Source organism: Ailuropoda melanoleuca, chromosome 8 (assembly GCF_002007445.2).
Source record: "Ailuropoda melanoleuca isolate Jingjing chromosome 8, ASM200744v2, whole genome shotgun sequence".
In the NCBI taxonomy this organism is placed as follows: domain Eukaryota; kingdom Metazoa; phylum Chordata; class Mammalia; order Carnivora; family Ursidae; genus Ailuropoda; species Ailuropoda melanoleuca.
This window is the reverse complement of record NC_048225.1, coordinates 120,392,118-120,415,168: the sequence shown is the minus strand read 5'-3', so window position 1 is coordinate 120,415,168 and position 23,051 is coordinate 120,392,118. Positions and strand designations below refer to the sequence as shown.

Genomic DNA, 23,051 nt, shown 5'->3' with positions numbered 1-23,051 from the left:
TGGAAGGCTCCAGATCTGATATTTAACAGTTCTGCTGCCAAATGTGCAGACAGGCTCCCAGAACAAGCCACCAATAGCAAACTCTGGGAGCTGGAGAGAAAGAAAAATGGACGCTTGTCTGCCTTTTTGTCATCCTTCCGGTGGAGAAGAACAGCTAAGCTAGAGGAACAATGGAGCCCAATGCAGATGGGATGGGACAGGAAAGGATGGCGGCGGGATGGCTTTGTGGGTGTGGAGTTTGATAAACAGGAGTGATGGGTGTATGCTAGCAGTTTTCACACACACACACACACACACACACACACACACACACACACACACTCAGGCAATCCCCAATTCCAAAAATCTTCCTTTAAAACCACAGAATATATAAACAGCTGACCGTCAGAAGGCTGCCTGAAAGCTCAAGTATCTAGCAGGTGGGGACTTGTTTTCCAAGAGCTGGTTCAACAGGACAAACTGAGAATTGTGATCTCACTGGGGTGTGAACACCAGAATTCGAGCAGCAGATGGTGTGATTTAGAGGAAAGGCCACTGGACCAGGAGTCCACGGCTGGGGACTGCATCCCAGCTTCCCTCTTTACCAACAGCGTGACCTTGGACAAGTTCTTAACCTCTCTGAGCCTCAGTTTCCTAGCTATAAAATGCAGAGGGAGAAAAACACCTCTCCTTATCTAATTTTTAAAATTGTTGTGAGGTCCAATAAAGATAATACATGCGAAGGTTCTTTGAAAACGGAAAAGGAAGGCGCCTGGATGGCTCAGTTGGTTAAGCAACTGCCTTTGGCTCAGGTCATGATCCCAGGGTTCTGGGATCAGGTCCTGCATCGGGCTCCCTGCTCAACAGGGAGTCTGCTTCTCCCTTTGCCCCTCCCTTCTGCTTGTTCTCTCTCTCTGTCTCTCTCTCTCTCACACACAAAAATAGATAAATAAAATCTTCTAAAGAAAAAAGAAAATGGAAAAGGATACATTTTTTTCAACATGTCCTTTTATGGAAATTCCTACGAGCCAAGAGTTGACCTGCACACTTTTTAAATATTAACCCAAAATGACCCTAGGAGATTGGTACTATCATTACCCCCATTTTAGAGAGCGGAAACCAGCACTAAGAAAGTAAGACCCTTGCCCGAGGAAATGGCTAGTGAGCAGCAGGGCAAGGATGTGATCCCAGACGCCCTGTGTCCACAGTCTATGCTCTAAACCACTAAAACTATGCAGAGTCATCATGCATAGCTCCTGAGAATCTAAATTCTTTTACTCAAATAGAAATAAAAAAACAAATATAATACCCAACCTTGTAGAGTTCTCTGTATTTTACCAAAAAGCTTTTCATGTTCATTTTCTTAGTCAAGTGTCACAATAACCGTAGGAGGTTATTAGCATATTCCCTTGCACGGATAAGGAAATTGTGGCTTGGACATCTCTTGACAGTAGGACGTGTGTTTCCAGTTATCTTTCCAGGAATGGAGGGAGCTACGCAGTGCCCAAACCAACCCCACCCACCTGTCCAACCCCTTCCATCTATGGATATGGATTTTTGAAATGAAAGACCCCAACCAAGAGCAGAACCCAGAAGAAAAGGAGCGGGTATAAAACCACAACCAACCAAACAGGAAAGCCCCCTACAAAGTGGTTTTTGCATTCTGTCCAAAATTATCTCCTCTACTGGTCCCATTCTAGGACCTCAAATTCTACTGTTAGGTAGTCATTCCTTTTCGACTGAACACCCTTCGAGTTAAAAAGTATCTTTAAAAGAACACCACATTCTCAGGTACATCCCAAGAGAACTATTTCATAATATCCTGTCCAATTTGACAGATAGCTAAGACCAGGCTCTATCCTGTACACAAGATAATATGAAATTTATAAGGTCAAGAGATGGGTTCAGAGCACAAGATAGGCAAGAAGACAAGACCGAGCTGAGATCTTGAAAAGGGGGTTGTATAACTAGTGTTCTGGTTGAATCTAGGGATGCTGGGTACATAGAGCCCCAAGGGAAAGAGAGGCACAGGGACCAAGCAACACTCTGGCTAAAGAAATGCAAGGGAGGGTCTTCTGGAATGTTCTTCCTCCTTGGGTTTCCAAAGTATACCTCACGGCACTGCCCACTGGTTTTCATCTCTGAGAAGCTGTGCCTGTATCCCTGTGAAGATTTCAGCCATCACCGTCTGTGTACCAGGAACACATGCACAAAGGAATCCCTGCTACAATGTAGGAGGGGCAGGAGGAGACTGGGGCGAGGGGGGCCAGCAGCAGGGGAGAAAACTCTCGATGGTTATGTTAAAAAGGATTTGTTCCACTGTCAAAACCAGAAAGCTCTCCTCAAGAGCCAGCTTTAGGAAAGGAAGCCTGAAATGACAGAGAGGGGGTGGGTCTATTAAGGAGGCTCCTTGGAAAAGAGGCTGAAGTGAAGGGAAGAGCAGCATGGGGCCAAAGACAGGTATGGCCGCAAAAATCCACCTCTGAACTGTCATGGTCCACCAACGCCTGGGGGAAGAACAGAAACTGGGCTCTGGCATCTCTTCTGGGTCCCAGAAAGAGGGCTTGCTAAGCCAGCCTCACTCTCTAGGGCAAGGACAGTCCTTTAAATCCAGGCCACTGGAGCAGTCATCCATCACCGGGACTGAGAGAGGGCCCATGGACACCAAGCTCCTGAAAACTGTACAAACCGCATCTTCTCCACTCAACTGCCCATTCCCCATTTTAGGCCCCATCTTATCCCCCAAAGACATCAACCTCTTCTCCAGCATGGAGCTGGGGGCCCCAGGCCAAGCCGCCATCGGCTCCTACTTAGTTAGGTTCAGGCTATTGGAGTCCTCAAACAAAGACATATTTGGACCCTCCTGCAGAGAGAGAGGGGACCGTTTCTGGGCCCAGAGGGAGCTGCCCTTAATCTGCTGCACAGTGAATGACAACAATGTTAAGAATGAAAATATGGTTTGGGGGATCGTCCCCAGGAGCCCAACATTTTGGTATTTAAAGGAACTTTAATGAGCTTAAGAGGCTAATCTGGAGTTCAGGAGGGGGTGTTTTGTTTTGTTTTGTTTTCAAAAATCCTTTTAAAGGTTCCTGAGGCTCCATAGGGAGAGGCACCAGAACTGCAGTCGAGGCGTGGCGCTGGGGTAGCGGAGGGGCCGATGGAACCGGAGAGGAGGCTGCTGGAAAGATCCCTTCCACCGCAGCCACAGAACCTGTGCTCCAGAGATAGAGGAGGGTTCTTTCCAGGTTGGACAAGCGCCATGTCCGAAGAAGCAGCAAGAAGTTGGGGATGCACAGTGTGCTCACATGCTATCAGAACTCCTTCTGGTTTACCGGTGACAGCGTCAGACTCAGGTGCTTCTCTGACCCCCACCCCCCAGAAACATCCATCTAGAGTGACAGCACACAAGGTGGCATCCACGGGGGCACCAGGCACACTCAGAAGATGTTCGGGGGACCCTACCAGTCCCCCAAAGAGCAAGGGTCAAGAGATGAAGCAAACCAGGAGGGGTATGCCCCTTGCCAATACTGAGCTAAGCCCTGCTCCGTAACAGGGGGGCCATGCGACAGGACTTTGGCATCCAGAAGACTAATTAGTTTCCTCCACGTGAGCAAATCAAAAGGGGCCTCATGGTCCATAAGGATGGCCTTGGTGGAAAAATGAGGCGGTTGATGAGATGGTCTTTAAGTAAGATCTGATGCTGGCAAGAGTCATGTTACTAGAATTCCACAGGGCACGGGGGAGTGAGGGGGAGGCAGAACGGGAGGGGGCCAGATGGGAGCACCAGATACACCATGTGGTCCATTCCCAGCCATGCTGGACGCTAAAGATATTTGTTATATGCACAGAGTTTGACTGGGCCTGTCAGGCAAGGTAGGCCGACCCATAGTGGCCAGACAGCTAGCAGGGCCGGCCCATTACCGGATAACAATGATCAAACACCAATCTAATAGGCTGGGGAGACACTGGAGTCAGAAAAGCCAGACGTATTTACTGTTATCCAAAAATAGGATCCCCAAACTGGAATCGGGAAAGACTCTCCCGTGGAGTCTCGGCTACAGGGCTCGGAAGAGCACAGTCCACTCTGTATTTTTAGTTGTGGTGACATGATGGCTCACTAATGGGGAATCTGGCAACGGTCTCCTTCAATGCTGGCTCATCCAAGCATGGCGGCCAGGTGACAAGCCCACAGAGGACTCGGCTGCCTCGGTTCGCCAACTGAGAAGAACAGCACAGAGGCAGCTTTTAAAAATCTTCTTTCTAAATCCCCAGATGGGGTCATCTGTGATGGGACCCAGCAGACACACAAGGTGGGACACGGATGGAGGCCCCGGTCTTATTCCGTCCCTAATGTCTTCGCAAATACTTCAGTGTTCCTGCTGCATTCCAATCGAATCTGCTGTGTGATGCCAAAAGAAACTTAATCCCCACCCTAAGTCTCATTTTATTTATTTTCAGTAGTGTGAAAACAAACACGTAGCAAGATGACAGTGTTTACACCTCCTTTTTAGCCGATGCAGCTCTAATCCTCCACTAATTCATGCCAGGGCCCGTAGCAATTTTATTAATTTCGTCTTGGTTAAAAATATAGAGACAGATAATTGTGCTTGACTAAAATAACAATTTGACATTTGGAAGGTGTTCCCTTCGTTTCAGCAAGGCGGTTGGCCGGGTTGCATTTAACATATGACAAAGAGACACAGAGCGGCAGTCGGCGTTGGTCAGCGATCACAGAACTAATTCTAATTGTGATAAACTGACTAAAACTTCCCACATCGTGCTAGTCAAAAAGACTACGGAGACGATGTAAATGCCAAGCTGGTTTTCCTATAGGTTCCAGTAAAACAGGGCACACGGGAGAGAAGGGCCTCATGTCTTTTGTCCTCTAATATTATTTCCTTCAGAACCCTTTCTACAGTTTGCTCCTAAAAATCACCAACTTTCCCACAGCAAAGCTGCAAGGGCTGCTGGCAACAACCCGTCTGCATGTCACTAAGAGACTTTCAGAAAAACACAGGTGTTCCTAGGGGGAGCCTCAGGCCTGCTGGAGAGAGGACAGGGCCCTCCGGGACAGGGACCCTGCTTCTCTGGGCAGAGGCTAGGAGAGGCACGCCACCCCAGGGGCCCCCACTCTTCCTGATCTCAGCCCACAAGAACTCCCCTCTGAAGACGTGAAAGGACATTGAAAAATCCACATTAGAAAGATCTTTGAAAAGAAAAAAACTGAAAAGCGCTCAAATAAGGCTAAGGGGTCACAGTTATGGCAGAAATTATTTTTAAATCTTTCCATGTGATTGCACATCCACCGCACATTGCTCATTCCCTGAAGTTGTACAACTGTACTTAACACTTAAGTGAATGGGATTCAACAATGACATGTTGTATGGGCATGGACCCTAAGAGGCTTTACTAAATTTCTGATAATATAACGAGTATTTTAAATCTTTGCCTCTTGTCTCACTTCGACATGCTGTGACCCAAATAATTTCTTTGACCATAAAGACTAATTAGCTGATAATTTAAGAAATGGAATTGTTCTCATTAGAGAAAGAGTACCTGCTTGTGACCTCCAAAAAAACATTTTTCCAGAATGAGAAAGCAACGATGACAAGGCCTCTCTAAAAGGTAACAGTATTTTGGCGAATGCAAAAGTTATAAATGAGAAAAATGAAACTGAAAGGCAAGACAAACAATGAACTTTCAGAACAGCTCCTGTCACTGAAATCTGAAAGCAAAAGCAACTCCATACTAGGCAGATGACAGAAGTCCCAGGACTCTATAGTACGTACAACAGGACTGGATACATAACTTTCTATAATGTGCTCCATATATGTAAGGATCAAAAGAATCCCACAACCGTCCTCTGCAAAGCAACGTTCGCAGACAATTCCCAGAATACTATTAATATCTACTTGTGCTGTCTAATTTTATTTCAAAATTTTAAGTCTTAGATTCCAAGGAAGTCCTACCCAGGGACCAATCCATATAAAAAGAGAAAACACCTCTGAGCAAGGACTGTTTCCAATCACCCTTCAAATAAAAAAAGAGATTAGTCGGCCTGCACCAACACACAGCCACAGCCCGCTGACGGTGCTTATCCCGAGCTAAACCCCCCCTGCAATTTAATGCAGACACCAATTTATTACCTAGCTGTGTTTGATTTTTATATTCCTTACATTTTATTATGCCAGGAGCGGGGCCAACAAAAGATAAAGTACAGCAAAAATCTACAGCTGCCTCTGTAATTTCGTCTGTGGGCTCCCTTTCAGGGGTAACTGCGTGCCCAATTTTGATCTCCTAGTCATGTCCCAGTAATAAAACCAAACTAATTAACTAATTCTTCTCCCTACACACACATCCTACACTACCTTGATAAAATGCAGAATTAGTTCATTACTGGTCCTAATAGAGATAATTACCTCGGCCATTTTCTCCGAGGGGCTGCCAATCAGCAGGCCGAAGGCAAGACGGAGAAAGCTCTAAATGTGATATCCGCTTTGCCCCATTTTAGTCTCTGTCTTCGGAAAATTGGTCTGCTCCCAAAGAAAGGGGGGGAAACATGGACTGGCCCTCTGAGGAAAGGTCTCCCAAGGCCTGGGATCTGTTGACATGTGGGGAGTTGTGATGTTATGAGAACAGCCCTGATGACAGCAGAACTATTCCACTCTGCTCCTAGGATGTCCAGAACAATCTATGGGATAATGATAAACTTCACATGTGAGGGGAGAGGGCCCAGGCTGACGCACCGAGCTGCCAGGCACATGAAAGAAACAATATAAACTTGATTTAAATGTGGGATCCCTTCCAGAAGACTTAATTATCTATTGTATTACCGCATTCCCGTAATTCAGCAGCCTCTTCTGTCTCCAGCTGAAGTCCAACTACAGTATTTGTTTGGAACAAATTCAGGGAAAACTCCAAACTACCCAGATCACAGAGGACTCAGTTAAATAGGGAACAACAGTTATATTAATAGAAGTCCCCTAGGCTGGAAAATATTTTGGTTGTCTGCTCACTTTTAGGAACACTGAAAACAGTGGAATCCAGTTTTTAAACATCCATACCTGTGGCACCCCCCTGTTTTAAATCACTTGGCATAGCTTCGGCAATTCTGTAAACCTATCATCCCACCTAACTAGTTAGTTTTCTTTGATGACCTGTCATGCTCAGAAAAGACCGCCTCCAGCTCTTAATTTCTGTGGACATTCATAAATCAGTGTTCTGCACTCCGGCCTTAAATGCTTATTTGTTTTGGATGATCAGAAGACAAATTACTCCTAAGGGTGTCATAGTGCATGAGACAAATATTTAACAAAACATCCTGAAGTCTGAAATGGATGGCTGGGTCTCAGCTGCCACTGTCAATTCCATTTTTTTTAATTAGACAAATTTGGTGCTTGACACCAAGAAGGTGTAACCACTAGCTGATAGAGTAGAATTTTCACTTTTTAGCTGGACACCTGACACCACGAATAGGCAGCTAATAATTCAAATGCAAAACTGCCCACAGTCCCTATAAATGGCTAAAATAAATGCAATAAACTCGCTTTGTTCATATTATGTTTCTTCCCTTCACCGAAGACTGCACGTGAGCTATAACGTTCTTTCATCTTAATGTGCAGGAATAGCATTTGAACTTGGCGAATCTGGAGAGCAGGGTATGCCTGACCTGCATCTCCATGATGGGCTTCCTCATTTGCCCCCGCGCAGTCCCATCACCTCACCTCCAGCTCTTCTTCCTCTCCCTCCATTTGCCTTGTCTGGGCTTCAGATTTTAAAAAGATCCATCCAAAAGGGCAGAATTATTTTTAAAGACTCAGTTCGTTCAAGAGGAAAAAAATGCTGTCTGGGACTGTCTCATGTTATCTGCAGCTGAAAACATCCCTCTAGATGACAAAGATCCAGTCATTCCAGAGGACTCCTAGGCAGTACCTATTTCTGTCTGCACTTAGAGGAGGCTTCTAAGAAATCCTGGACAGTTGGGGGATACAGAAGGCAAAGGGGTTAGGCTACAAGCCCCCTGAAGGCAGCTGGAACTTGGGTCTCATAGCCTCTCATCACCCAGCCCCCTGCCTTACACAGAGAAGCTTGGGTCAATAAGGGAATTTGTCTGGAGCCTGGTTTTGAAACAAACAAGCAACCACCATGCACACTGATGCTGTGAAAATTATTCATTATATGAAAACCCCATTTTGTTGGAAAAAATAATGGGATCGAGATGGGGAACAGAGGAGAAACTAAGACTAAAACCCATCCTTTAAAAAAAAAAAATGGAGGGGCTGGGCACAGACCCATGCTGATAGGGTGCCATGAGCTAAATAGTGCAAGAAACACCATTTTGGACATGTGTTTCCGAAATAGATGTTAAAATTAAAATTAAAACCCCTCATTGTAACATCAACACCTCTCTGAACAATGCAGCTCACGCTCCTCTACAAAATCTTCTTGGTTCTGGCCAACAGCTGGCAAGTTGATCCCTGCAATTTTCCCTTTGCAGAAATAGCTGTGAGAGAGAACTGACCATAGTGGGCTCCTAATAAGCCCAAACCCCGCCAAACCTGAGGGGCTGAGACGGAGAGGACATTGTTGTGTTAAGTACTTTACAACAACTGTTTCTTCCCCTCTTGACACAGCCTGACTTCCTTAAAGAAGATCTGACTGGCCAGACAGCTGTGTTGACCCTTAAGCCTTCTTTGATTCGTGATTTTTTTTTTAACAAACAGAATAGAAATTCACAACCCAAATCCTTTCCTAAGCTCCAATACTTTTGAATTCGCTAGTGTTGTGCCTGAAGGATGTGGACATTTCAGTAATCTATAAGCAGAAAGATAAAGATTGGGTCTACACAATCCCAAAACCTTCAGATGAAAAGCAAGACCGGGGGGAAAAAAGCGAGCAATCAACCAAATGCTTTATCCAAAGGTGATACTTGAAGTTCTGTGGGCAAAATCTGCTTAATTCCCTAAAAATTGCACTTTTCACTCAGACACTGTGGCAACAAACAGACAACCAAGAACACATACAGGCATGTCTTCTTTAAAAAATGTTAACCATAATTACCACTTTGAGAAGTGGTCGTGTGTTTTCATTTCTTTATTCATTTCTGTATTGTCCAACGCGCCCCAAACAGAACATGCATTCTTTTTAGGGCTAAAAATGAAAAGTTATCTTTTCAAAATGCCCAGTACCCCTTCCACAGAACGGCAAAATTCGAGTAGAGGACGGTAAAGGAGCACGGGGCGGCAGAAAAACTGTGCGCCTGTGTAGTCACTGGGTATCAACGCTTTGCCAGTTTTCAGTAAACCTCAGAGCCCAGGCAACACTGAAAGGAAGGTATTTCTATTCTTGCTCAGTGTTTTTGTTTTTTGGTTATACGGAGACTTCTGCACCCCCCCTCCACTGTGTTTTTAATAACGTGATAGGAACTGCTTTTCTTGCACACGGCCCCTCCCTTGATTATCCCCACGTACTGCTCTTTTATTCACCAGTAACAAATGCGGAATTCTCCTGCGCGCGCAGGCGCGTCCAACTCGGACCCACACACCAATCCTAGTGTGCAAAAAGAGAGGCCTGCGTTTCAGCCGCTTTCCTTGCCTTCAGGACCGTGCACAGCTTTGCGAAGTCAGTGTCCCTACTGACGAGTCGTTTTGACGAGGAAAAGCAGTTCCCTCTCCAAGGACCCACTAAGCAACTCCGGGCCTGCCTGGCGAGAACCAGGAAATCCTTCTAACTCCCACTACCGGCCGCATCCAGGCTGTAGGCATTACAGAAATCTAGATTCCAAATACTCCTTTCTTAAATACTTGCCGCCTAATTCTCCTCCAAACACACCAGAACGGTCACGTCGGCAGGAGAGAACTGAATCCGGGGCAAGCCTGCACCGCACACCCACGCGGGAATTCGGGAAGGAGGGAGCCTCAGGTCAGGCCCCGCTTCTGGCCTAACTGCCCCTGCGCCCCAGGGTTTTTGAGAAACGGCGGGGGGTCGGGGACCGTAAGAGAAATGGCAAACAGGGTCGTGCGCGGAGCTCGGAGGGGCAGCCGCGCCATTTCAGAGCCCAGTCTGTCGCGACGCCGGTGGACAAAGCCGAGCGGGAGCCGCGCACAGGGGACGGAGGCCGTGCGGGCAGAAACCTCGCTGCTGGCTCTAAGCGCGTGGGTGGCACAGACACGTGGCCAGGACGGAGTGGGAACCCCGCGAGCCGACGCGGGCCACTGGCCGCCCGCGGGGCACCCCAGGGAAGGGGAGAGCCGGGAACGGGGCGGATCGGGTCGGAGCCCCCACAGAGGTGTGTCCTCTGGTAAGGGCCACGTCGGAGTAGGAGCTGGGAAGGCTGCACACCGGGCGAGCAGGGAGCCGTGGCTCGCGCCCCCGAGGGCCTGTCGTGGCAGGGCGCACCGCGCATGTCTCCGCCGCCCCGGGGGAGGGCAACAGGCCACAACCTGGGACTGAACCGGCACTCTGCGTCCCTGGGAGCGCGGGTGCCTCTCGCGCCTTCCGGAAGCGGGTGGGGGTCAAGGAGGACCGAGTCTCCAGCGCTCGCTGCTGGTGCCCGTGTGGGGGCCGCGCTCCGGCGACGCGATCACTTACTTCTCGTAGTCATACTTGCAGTAGAGCTTCTTGTCCCGGTAGAAGCAGGTGGTCTCCAAGGGCTCTTTGCAGGAGGCGCACTGCACGCACTGCTCATGCCAGAAGCTGTCGTTGAGCCGCAGCAGAAACCTGTCCGAGATGACCCGTTGACAGCCCTCGCAGACAGACTTGGGGCTCACCGCTCTGCCTACAGCAGCAATAGACGGTCTCCGGTCAACCGCGCCGGCCCAGCATCGCGGCCAACCCTGGCCGGGACCCGCTCGGATCACTCCATGCCCGCCGATTTCCCTTGCGCCCCCACCCTGGGAAGCCCCCCGCTAATCAACCAAACCGAGAACGAGAAAAATCAAACCAGGTGTTGTTTCTAATAAACATTAACTCTATGGGAAGGTTTAAATTCTACCAGGGCAGGGGACAGAAATAATAAGTGGCCTTCATTATCAAACCTACCCAGGTATTCGCGCAAATGTGCGCACAACCAGTAAAATCAGACTACAAATAAATTTGCGCTCCCAGGTTTATCACGTAAGCATTAAATCACTATGCTTGTCTCTTTTGACTGTTATGAAACGGTGAGTCTATAAAAAGAATTTGGGGGGATTGGTTTTTTCCTTTGGCTAAAACGCGATTCTGTTGTATTTTTTTAGGGAAAACATTTAAATTTTTAATTTTCTCCCAAAAAGTCTCAGGCGTACAGAAAAATACCAACTTGCTCCAGGCAAACTCAGTATTGTTCAAAGCAATGAAGCCCAAAGTGCTACGCCTTGACTGTAGTACTAGTTGCAGGTGGGTTTTCACGTATAATTTTATGTATATATATGTATGTAGATGTATTCATAATTAAGAAGCATCAAAACGGGGAGGGGAAGAGGAAAGAAGCAGGGCGCGGAGATGCGGCGGGAATTCTGTGAATCCCGCACGCTCAGCTACCGCGCGTGCGAGCGACACCCACCCCAAACCCACTCCACGCAAACGGGGAATGCTCTCTACCCTACCCCTTGGACTTTTGTCCCTTTGTTCCTTTATTTTGCTGGGGAGGGGTGCCCTTTTTTAGGATGTGGGAACGCTTGGCCGCCTTTGTCAGCACATTTCACAGCTATTTAAAGAAGGCCTTGTCCCCTGATAACAATACTCTTGCGCGTGGTGTCCCAAAGGGCCTGACCCTTCCCCATTTCCTTGCTACACTCCTGTCGCTTTTTCCCTTGGGGGATCCTGCCACCAGCTTCTCAGTGGGGCCAGTCGCCTTGGGGCACGCAGGGAGGGCTAAGAAGAGTAGCGAGATAGTTCTCAATTGTAAAATTGTCTATTCGTTCTGTCCTGTCTCGGCGTTCAGGGCCAGGACCCTGGCGTTGGGAGCCTCCGTGAGCTGGGCGGAGCGCACACTGCGAGCCGCGACGCCCGCTGTAGGCACAAGGTCGCGCGCGCTCCGTGCCAGGGCAATGCCACCTCAGGCCCCCGCGTTCTTCCGACGCTGCACCGAGTCGAGAAGTTTCCGAAAGCGTGGTTGAAAGAGGGGAACTCAGTGCGCGTGATTTCGTTTCATCTAGGGAATAGGGGGGAATTCCTCTCTGGATATGGTTTCTCCAGCCAAACTGTCTCATCGCCTTCACCCCGCTCTAGCGGTTCCGAAGGACGGAAAGAGGCAAGAGGTTTAAATGACAAAACGAAAATCCCTCCCGCTAAAATATTAAAACACCCGCGCCCACACCTGAGAAGCACCAAGGTCGGGGTGGGAGGTGGGATTGAGAATCCTTTGCCCAGATCAGCGAGACCCGCGCGTGTGGACACCCTTTCGAGGCCCTAGGCTCGCGGCTCCTCCGCGGTCGCTGCAAAGGGATTGGGGAGGCAGGGGGGAAACCCGCTGGCCTCGAGGTCCGGCTCCAGTTAATTAAAACCGAAGTGAGGGCCCTGCGGTGCGGGCTAATCCCCGCGCTGCGCTGCCCACCGGCCCGGAAAAGCCCTTCGACCGGGCCCGAGGCTGAGACTGGGGCTGGAGTTGGTGGGGACGAGAAGCTGCCTCGAACTTGGGCGCCTTCAAGCCTCGGGTTTTCTATCCTCGCCCCTAGGCGGCCGAGAAGCGGGAGGCGTTTACGAGATGTCGATCAGCTCCGTGATTAAAAATCCAGCCCTGGGTATTTTTAATCACTTGCCACTCAGACGCCCACGAGCAATCTCGCCCGCCCCTCACGGCTTTGGGGAATTTGGTGCCCAGCGCGTGAGGCCTGGGGCGGCTTGTCGGTTTGAGGTAGGAAAGACCCACGGGGACTGACGGACAGACGGAGCGTCGGCTCAACTGAGTGCCGGACTCGGGCCCTGGCTCCCTTATTGCCGACCGGGTCCGGGAGAGCTGGGCTGCAGAGCTGGGGGTCTGGTGGGAAAAGTGCGCCCGGGGCGCACGGCCTTAACACTCACCCAGCAGCGAGGAAAAGGACGCCGAAGTCTCGATAGCGCTTTGGAAGTTCTCCTCCATCTTCAGGCCGTCCAGCATGTTTGGGCCGGGCCGGGCCGGGAGGACCTGTAGAGGAGAGGAAACGATGCTTCTGGGGTCCGTGCCCTCTGGGATCGGGAGCCCACAGCCGCCACACTCCTGGGAAAGAGCGGAGGGAGTGTCCAGGGTCACCAGAATGAGTCGGGAGGGTACAGTCCAGCCAAGAGAAACGTGGGGTGGGAGGAGAGTGACGAGTCACCGCGAACTGCTCTGACTGATCTGATTTCACTTGAAGTCAACGAGTTTTGTACTTAGACCTCCGCCCCCCAACTGCGCTTCTCCTTCGCTTGCCCCCCCCCAACACACACACACCCTCACCCCGTCCTCAGTCCCAGGTTTCCCGAGTCCGACTCCGCCCTAACCTATACTAACTCGGGCCCAAGGGACAACTCTGCGGGAACCCAGCGACGTGGGGAGACTGGGATGAAAGGAGTGGGTGTTCCCCTCGCGGGGCCGGGCCCAGGCACGCGGGACTGCGAGGTCTACGGCCCGCGCCCCGACCGGTCCGGGGCGTCCCTCACCTGCCCCGGCCCAGGCGGGGCCGAGAGAGCGAGCCGGAGCGCGCCCGCCTGCTCGCGGACCCCGGGCGCTGAGAGCTGCTGGGGGCGCGCGGGGCGGTCCTCCAGCCGGTCTGCTGGTGCCGGGAACGTCTGCAGGAGCGAAGAAGTCGCCTCGGGGAGGAGCCGTGGCTGGCCCTGCTCGCTCTTGGATGCATTTCAAATCAACTTTCCGAAACACGCCCGCCCGAGCCGGAGCCCAGGAACGCGCAGCCCTCCTTACCTGGTGGGCGAGCTCGCTCCCCGCGGCAGGGGCGGGAGGAAGCGGCCGGGCGCCGCGGGGAGCTGCGGCAGGGAGCGGCGTAGGCCCTCGAGGCTGCAGCCTGCGCGGCCGGGAGGGAGCCCGAGCTAGCGCCGGCCCCTGGNCGCGGCGCGGCGCGCGGCGGAGGGGGGGTGGGGTGCGCGGGGAGGCGGGCTGGGAGCGCGCCCCTGGAGCGGCCGCCGAGCTCCCTTTCCCGGCTCGGCTGCGCTGCCCAGCTCGCCGCGGCCGCCTCGCAGGCACGCAAAGTTTCCTCCCCTCCACGTGCAAGGGCTCTGTCAGGGCGCGCCGGCGGGACAGCCGCCCGTGCCCCCCGCGCCCCCGGCACCGCGGCGCTCTCACGCTGCGTCCCCGGCCGCTCTCCGCCACCGCAGGCGACAGCAGCGCCGCAGCCCTTCCCGCGCCGTCGGAAGCGCCAGGAAGCTGTTGGCGGGAGTGTGGTTGCTTGCGGGCCCCCACGGCACCGAGCTCCTCAGTCCCCTTCTCGGTCAGCCGGGGCTCCCGCAAAGTTCCCAACTTCCACGGGGCTCGAAACCCCTTCACTGTTTCAGATGGAAACCCGTTCACGGATGGGGTGTGCAGAGGCCATAGGAGCCACGGCCAAAGCTTGAATCGGGCTCCTGGCAGAGACTAGGTAGGATCTGACTCCCCAGACCCTGAGCCCTCAATGACACTGAGTCAGCTAAGGAAGGGGGCATACTTAGGGGAGCAAAGTACTGGGGGGAAATGTCAACTCCCTACACCTCCCAACCTTAGCTTCCAGTGGTAGACTTTTTAGCCCCTCCAGGAGCAGGAACAGGGTCTTAATCATCTGTGTGCTCCGGGAGGTTAGCATGGTGCCTGGCCCCAAGTGGATACTCAATAAATAAATCATAACGCGGGCTAACATTTATCGAACATTTTATTATGTGCCAGGCTTGGTTACACAGTTAACTCATTTCATCTTTACAGCAACCCTATGAGGTGAAAGCAATGATTATCCCAATATTACAGGTGAGGAAAATGGGAGCAGAGTGAATACCACGGGAAGGGTCAGTTCAGCAGGATTCTCTGGGGACCCCTCAATTCCTAACCTGAAGGGAACTGAATTACAATTGCCAGGCATTTGGCAGAGTGAACCTGACCCGGCCAGATGCCACATAGCCAGCACTTTTTATTCCCTTCTCCAAGGACAGGACCACTTCCTTATTTTTTTTAAAGAAAAAGTGCTGGCAGCTCTTTCTCCCATGCCCTCGGGGGGCCTTGACCCCGCTAGCCATTATAAGTGCTTTCTGCCAGCAGCCACAAGCCAAACACAGAATATGACTTCAGGGAAACAAGGGAAAAGGGCAAAGAGTTTAATACTTTACATTTGAATGCTGCTTTATACTTTCCAAGATACTTTCACATACATGATTTTGCTTGATCTTTACAACAAACCTGTGAGGTAGGCAGAACAAATAGTTTTATCCATTGTTTCAGATGAATCTTTGGGGCTTAGCAGGGCTGGGAGATTTCTCTGATGTTGCCCAGATGGCTAGTGGCATGTCCCCTGACACCTGTCCTTTGTCCTTTCTGCCACCCCAGGTAGAGTGTGGGGGGGAAATATGAATTACCAAAGTATTCTTAGGATAACCTATAAAATAGAAGTTGGGCAAGAAAAAAAAAAGTAGTCGGGCAAATACAAGCATAAGGAGTATTTTTAAATGCCCAATAGTTTTGGTTTCACTAAAGGTCTTGAATTTATGAAATATGTTTGACCGGTGGTAAGAATATTCCTTTTAGAGAATACCCTGAAAGTGAATAGATTCTCATCTGATCTGGGACCCAAGCCCCTTAAATGGTCTTTGCATCTGGAAGGCAGCCTGATTAGTATAGGTCACTCGCAAATATTGGCTAGGACTGTCTTTCCCCCAGCAGACTCCTGGGCACCTTCACGAAGGGGGCTGTGTCTCAGAATCACATTATGAGCCCTGGGGTCCTTAGTGCAGAGCCAGGCACATATATGTGATTAACAAATGCCAACTATTTATCTGACGGGTGAGTGTTGTGCTCCCTAGGGTGGCGGGGGGCACTCTAGTAAAGGTGAAAGCCCATGAGGTCAGGAATCCAAGGACCTCACTTGCATGGCCAGCTCTCCACTGGGGCAGGCCAAGTTCACCTTTCTGAGCAACTATACTTCCCGCCTGCGATGATGGGGCTGTACTCACTCACTCAGTGGTCTGAAAGGCCTTCCTAGTCTGAGTCTATGAAACAATGGGGTGGAGTTGGCTATAGAACCAACGGCTCCTTATAATGCACTTTGCAGAATTGGTCCAGGTGTAGACACTGATGTGGCTAAGTGATGTGTCCAAACCATTAAAGATACACCTTGTGTGTTCGGGCTTTTCTCTTTTATGCTTTATCTTCCCCCTCTCAATGAACTGGGGATCATGAACCCCACTCCTCCCCCAGTATCATTTCACTGTGGCCTGAACCAGCTCGGTGACATCGTGGGTAAGTAAACAGACATCTTTCCATCTGTGAAAGGTTCCCCTGATCATGTCACATGGTTTTGCATTTTAGACTCAAATGCTACAATTTCACCCTTTTAATGACAGAAGAGGCCACAAAGCCCACTGTCCAGAAGCTCTATATGAAGAAGCCGCCATAGTCTCCCTTTTATCAGAAATACTGTTTTCTGAGAGTTTGTGGAAGTGAGGTAAACAGGCTTTAGAAGAGACACCCCAAATGACTGACTTTTAGAGATGGGAGTGACCTTAAAGCTCATCTGGTCCAAGTGTTAAGTTTATATTGGGTCAAAATTCGTTTTCCTAGCATGGCCACATCTGGTCCATTGATTGCTCAGGGTTGGCCATTGGAAATGTCAAATCCTACTTCCAAGATCTGTCAGATGTGGGCAGAGCTGCCCTCTCTGTTCTGTTCACTTTGTTTCTGAACCTGCTCCAGTTTTTCTCTATCCCTCCTAAATTATGGCACCCAGACCTGCTGCAGCTTTCCAATGATCGTGCATTCGGGACCTCAGTCTCCTCTCTCTGGCCATAAAACACTCATTAACATGGCCTGATTTGGGGTTAGCATTTTCAGTGGCTGCCGCTGACTCATTCTGTGTATGTTATGAACAAAGCCTCCTCTGTCCTTTTCCATATGGGCTGCTGGTAGGCCACATCTCCCCCGAATTGCAATTGTACAATTGGTGTTTGGCCCCAAGTGTGGAAACTTAACTTTTATCCCGTTAAGAGATAGGCAGCTGTTCCAAACATCAGGAATCCTGCAACTTCAAGCAGATTCCAAGAGATCCAGGCGCTATGTCTTTCGCCTAGTACTTTGCTTTGAGGAGGAAATGGAGGGCCCTTGCCAGGCTGGTCTGGAAGCTGCCATCGTTGGAGGAAGACAGGCCAGGGTAATGAAGAAGGAGCAACAATGAATAAGGGGCGTCAAGAGGGTGCGCAGGGACCTGTAACCTGCTGGTACCGCTTCATCTGGGGGGGGCCCTGGTCCTCTTTGAGGTCTCGGCCGTCACCTGTCCTCTGTCAAGGAGCCATCTGTGGAAGATTCAGGGAGGCAAGCAGACCCGCCGAGGAGCCACCCTTTCTACAGCAGAGAACCCAGAAGCACCACCACCAGACTCATGAACGCTTGTGGCTGAGATGTGGGGCGAGGAGTTGAGGACGGGGTAGGCAGAGGCCCTCGCGTGGTGGGAGGGAGACAGCGAGGGAGGGAGGACATCCTGCTACAGAGTGGAGATGACAGGAACATGTTTTTTTACTTTCCTTTTCTTGCTCTCATTTCTGTGTTTTATTAAGGGAAACACAAAGGGAAAATTGTGTTATTTGTTAAAAAATGTCAAAGTGCGTTTCCAGCGAGAGGAAAAAAAGCAGACACGTTACTGCCTAGACAGAGAAGGCCGCACTCTGGTGGGGCGGCCAGAGACCAGAGTGGTGGGGGGCACTGGAGCTGCAAACTCTTCTGACCTCAGAACTCTTCCCCAGGAATCCCCTGGTCCTGTGCTCACGTTCAGATCTCTCAAAGGAGCTAGAGCACCAGCACTTTGGAACTTTCAGGAGGTGAAAGGGGGCATCCCAAACCAGCCGGCCGGAATGGGGGGGGTCAGCTAACAAAGGCACCATTTACAGCACCGCATTCTTTGGGATCTTGTCTAGAATCATCTGCACGGCCCACCCCACCCGCCGTTGGACGGTGCACTCCTTCGGACAAGGCTCCGTGGCCGACTCCTCTGTCTCTCCTGTGCCCGGCACAGTGCTTTCCCTCACCAGAGCCCCAGCGAGCATTTGTTAACTCAACAGACAGGGTCCTTAAGTTTTAGTCCATTTCATGGCATAACTAGGTGTATCAGAAAGAGCATGCCTGGCTTTGGAAACATGGAGGCCTGAGTTCAAACCCCCGCTGTGACATGGATGAACTGTTCAAACTTAAATCAGTCAGTTCCTCCAGGCCCCAGCACCCTGATCTGTACAATGAAAAGAATCACATAGCCTTCAAGAGTTAAGAGAAGAAATGGGGGGGCCTGGGTGGCACAGCGGTTAAGCGTGTGCCTTCGGCTCAGGGCGTGATCCTGGCGTTATGGGATCGAGCCCCACATCAGGCTCCTCCGCTATGAGCCTGCTTCTTCCTCTCCCACTCCCCCTGTGTGTTCCCTCTCTCGCTGGCTGTCTCTATCTCTGTCAAATAAATAAAAATAAAATCTTAAAAAAAAAAAAAAGAAGAAATGGCTGTGAAACCCCTAATAATCCGTCTGGTTCACTTAATGCTCGAATATCCTTTACGTTCCCATCTAGCCTGCTGAGGATCGAGCAGAAAAAGCTTCTGAAGAAAAATCATCTGGGCTTTGCTGTGTTCTCAGGGGCACACAGGAGCGACACCAGTGTTCAGACAGAGTCCCTGTGTTTAGCCATGGCACTTATCGCTGGGTAGTTGAGGCATCTCTGTGCCTTGGAGAGGCTGTGCCCTCTGACTGGGAGGGTGGCATTGGAGGGCAGTTAGAGGTCACACAGACCTCGGACTGATCATTGATTCTGCCCCTTATGATAGCTTGGGCAAGTTCCTTAATCTCTGCAAGACTCAGTTTCCCCTTTTAGTAAACTGAGGGAATAATTTGGGGTGAATTTGTGTGTTAAATGAAATAATACAAAATACCTTGCCCAGGAATAGGCATGTAGCAAGCGTTCAGTGAATTTTACTGCTGTCCCCATCACCACCACCATCATTCTCATCATCATGAGACAATAAGCACCTCTGGGACCATATTTTACTTATGTGGCCCTAGCACCTAGCATGTGGGCACAGGTGTCCAGAGAACGTGACTGAAATTAAATGGAGCGAAGACAGTCTTTGGCACCAAGTGGGGTTCGGGTGGAATCTGGCTTTTGATGCCACCCCCAACCTGAGAAGGGATGTCTTTTGGAAAAATCCCACATGCTCCGTAACAAGTCCCCAGATTGCAGGCTTCCTGCCCAAGCTTCTCACTTGTGGGCTCTAACAAGCCCCATCGTTGACATCTACATGTGACACTTCACACTCAATACCGAGAACCTGGAAATAATGGGTGTGGGGGGGGGCACAAGGAGCGAACTCCCCAGGCACCCAAACAGAGGGAGATCTGTGAAGACATGAGGTCTGTTAAAATCCTGGGCCTGGTTCGCTGGTTCCTGTGCCCGCCACGCCTCAGTCATGCACGGTGAATGTGTGGGTGGATTAGGCAGAAGTCTTTGAACACGGGCTGGTAGAACAGCGGGAGGCCCGGACTAAAGCCTTCTGCAGCACGGGGGTCCCCAGTGCTGGGGTGCAGCACCCCCAAACACGCCCACGGGCAGGCACTGCCCAACGCAGAGGCAGCTTTGTGTGAAGCAGGGGCAGAGCCCACCTCCACCAACCCAGCAGCAACGCCCTAGCTCCTTACAGGGATTTTCAGGAAGGAGGGGATCCCACCTGCCTCTCCACCCACCCACTGCATTAAACCAGAGTGGCCTCTAAGAGGAGACCCCCTAACCCCTGAAACGCCACACTCTCATTTCTTCTGATGGATATGCCATGTTTATTCAAATGCTAATTTATTTACATCGTATACCCTGCCTAGTTTCTAGAAAGGATTCCAGGTGCCGTACAACTATGATCAATACTGTGACAGATTTTTTTAAAATTAAAATTATATACTGGGAACAGGAAAGCAAATCATCCCCCAAAATAACAACTTGGGGCTAATATTTTCATCGTGACAGAATACGAAAGGTCACTCTGAGTTTTCAAGATGGAACAGAGAAAAATAAAGCCCTACAAGATTGCTTTGATCACATCAAACTTTGCACCGGTTATATTTACATGTCTAGCTGGCGTTAGGAGAGACCCCATGATAAAAGAACAAAAATACATAATTCATGGCAACAGAGATCAAATCTGGGACCTCATTAGCAGTGTTGGAACATTTTTACTTTTATATATGGACAGTACTTCTCCTCGTCTGAAAATAATTTTAGTTAACATGAAACTAAAGTTATATTTGAGCACTGGGTATTGTATGTAAGGGATGAATCACTAAATTCTACTCCTGAAAACTAATATTACACTATCTGTAAACTAACTGGAATTTAAATAAAAACTTGAAACAAACAAACAAACAAACAAAACACTCCAAAAAACCCTAAAAATGGAATCAACAAAGATCAGGAACAGAGAACAGAAATGAAGATACGCTAACTATATAAGAATTAATAGTTGCCTCTTCAGGGCGGAAACTATGTACATGTCTTGCTCATCAATCTGATGTAGCAAAGCTCTGAGTCCATCCTTGGCACCTGCTATGTGTGAATGTTTGAATAAGCGAATGAATATTGTATTGGGAGTCACATCTGCCTTTGAGCTTCCTAGTAGCTGGAGCAAAAAGAGACACAGCCACCCCCCAGATATTTTCACACTAGCACTGGAGCTACAGTTGTGGATTTGAGTAAGCAAGAAAACAAAGTGTCTACTGCACCCTCAAAGCGCTAGATCCCTGTGCCCACGTGCATACGCAGGGAGCCTTTCCACCACAACTCACAGCACAGTGCCCTGCACAAAATGAATCTATGCTGTGTGAATGCATCAATGAGATCAGTTTTTTTTTTTAAAGATTCTTTGATGCATCTAAAATATAATCATCCCCACCTTTCGTATCCCGTACGTCATTTATCTACCACCCTTTTTGAACCTTGAAGAATGGAGAAAAGGCTTGTCAGGAGGTTTTTGAAAGTGAAGGCATTTCAGGCAGTTTGCAGGGCTTGAGTGAAAGCACAAAGGGCAAAAAGCCAAGGTGAGCCAGAGGATCTCTGTGAACACAGGGAAGTGGGCCAGCCGGGAGGCCTGAACACTAGACCTCAGAGTTTATCACTCTGTAGACAACAGATAGCCTTTGAACGCTTTGGACGGGAGGAGTAAAATCGTCAGGAGTATAGTCTAAGATGACAACATCTGGTAGCAGTGTGGCTGATAATTCAAAAGAAGAAAGGGGAAGTAGAACAGATAGACTTTATCACTCTAGTATAAGTAAGACATGCAGGGCCTGGGCCAGGGCAGGGACTGCAGAAACGGAACCAAGGGCCATGCATGTGCAAGACATCTCAGAAATCAAGTCAACAAAGCTCAGTGTCTGCTTAGTCGGGAGGTGAGAACAGCGGAAGGAGAAGAGGAATCAAGGAAGCTTTGGGAAATGGTTGTCCAGACACAGAGTGGGAAATGCAGAAGGAAGAGCAGCAGCATGGGATGCAAGACGTTTGGTGACTTTTCAAAATGTTTTCACATTCATTATCTCATTGATTTCATATGCAAGCAGAGAGAGATCCACCCCGAACATCAGCCTGGCAAGTACTCTGCCTCCATCTGGAGCTGCCAAGTCCCAGTGACTAAACCTTTGCCTCGGACCCTTCCAACGACAGCAGGGCACCCACCTGAGGTGTCCTGCCCATTCCGGCATCACGGAGTCCTCGCAAGGACTGAACCATCCTGTCCTGGTTCTGCGCCAGCAGCAGCTAAAAGCCAGGTAGTGAAACACTCCAGCCTGCCACGCTTGCCAGGAACATGGATGGGCGTGCCCCAGAGTTCAGCCAGAGTCTCCCCGAACATCTGGGCAGGGTGGGGAGGGAGGAGCATAGCCATCAGTTTCTTGAGCGACTCATCTTTCTTCCCACTGGGTAGCGGGCTTTGCCTCCACCACTGACTCACCCCCCGGCACGGGCAGCCACTTCTCCCCAGGCTGCCTCTTCTCCCCTGAGCAACAGGACAGAGGACTGCTCCCCTCCTGGAGGCAGAGCCTGGGTGGGAGGCCTCCCCAGGTACCCGGCTAAGCCTCAGCGGGATGGGTTTACCTATTTCATAAAGAGAACAAACACTGACCCCAAAAGTCAGCCCTGTGAGGGACCCGGGGCTCAGCTAGTCCAACCCCCCACTTCACAGACCGGGGGCCTCCAGTCTGTAGCCACCACTGCCCCACGCCCTCATTGCTGTGGGTCCTCTGAGGGATGCCCCCCAGCCCCAGGAAAGTACAAATTTACCTTCACACACTGTCCCCCACTGACTTTCCAGGCCTCATCCCCCCACTCCCCTTCTCTTCTCTGCCCTGGCTCACGCAACACCAGACACCACCCCCGACCCCGGCAAGGGCCACAGACGGTGCCCAGACTCTTGGGAGAGCACCCCCGTGCTTGGGCGCAGGCCTGCCCTCAGCCAGGAGGCCCCGTCCCTCCTCCTCCGGCTGAATACGCCTCTCCTGCTCCTCGGCAGGTAATTGGCACTTCCTCTGGGTCCCTTCGCGGGCTCTTTAGCGTGCATCACATGATAGTACCAGCTTTTCTTAGATGCCTGCCTCCTTCGCAGCAAACACACACGTGTGTGTCTTCTGGAGCCTTGTGGCCTCAAAGCCTGGCGGAGTCAGGTCCTGCTGACAGGTGGGGCGGGAGGGAGGGAAGAGGCAGATGCGGACGCAGCTCACAGTCAGAGAATAAAAACAGATGCAGTGAAGCGTCTCCCCCACGTTCCCAGCTACTCAGTTCTTGGGCATTTTCTCCAAGCTTCCTTACGCACACCGCAGACAGCACACACACAGATCCACACCCCACTGAGTGACCCAAAAGGGAACACTGCTCTCAACTTTCTTCCTCCAAAGCCCTTTCAAATCCTTCAGAGTTCCTCGTATGTATCCTGTCCCCAT

The 23,051-nt window shown here is 50.4% G+C and overlaps 1 protein-coding gene across 1 annotated transcript in view; it reads right to left on the bottom strand.

Annotated features, from left to right (window-relative positions):
- The window catches only part of LMX1A (LIM homeobox transcription factor 1 alpha), a 167,255-nt gene extending 153,346 nt beyond the window's left edge, over nt 1-13,909 (bottom strand). Inside the window, exons 1-3 of the mRNA XM_002914171.4 lie at nt 13,838-13,909; nt 12,982-13,084; nt 10,570-10,756 (exon numbers count right to left, since the gene is read on the bottom strand). Coding sequence (XP_002914217.1) covers nt 10,570-10,756; nt 12,982-13,057 — 263 coding nt within the window. The 5' untranslated portion in view covers nt 13,058-13,084; nt 13,838-13,909. The remainder of the gene's footprint in view (nt 1-10,569; nt 10,757-12,981; nt 13,085-13,837) is intronic.
- Nucleotides 13,910-23,051: the final 9,142 nt, after the last annotated feature.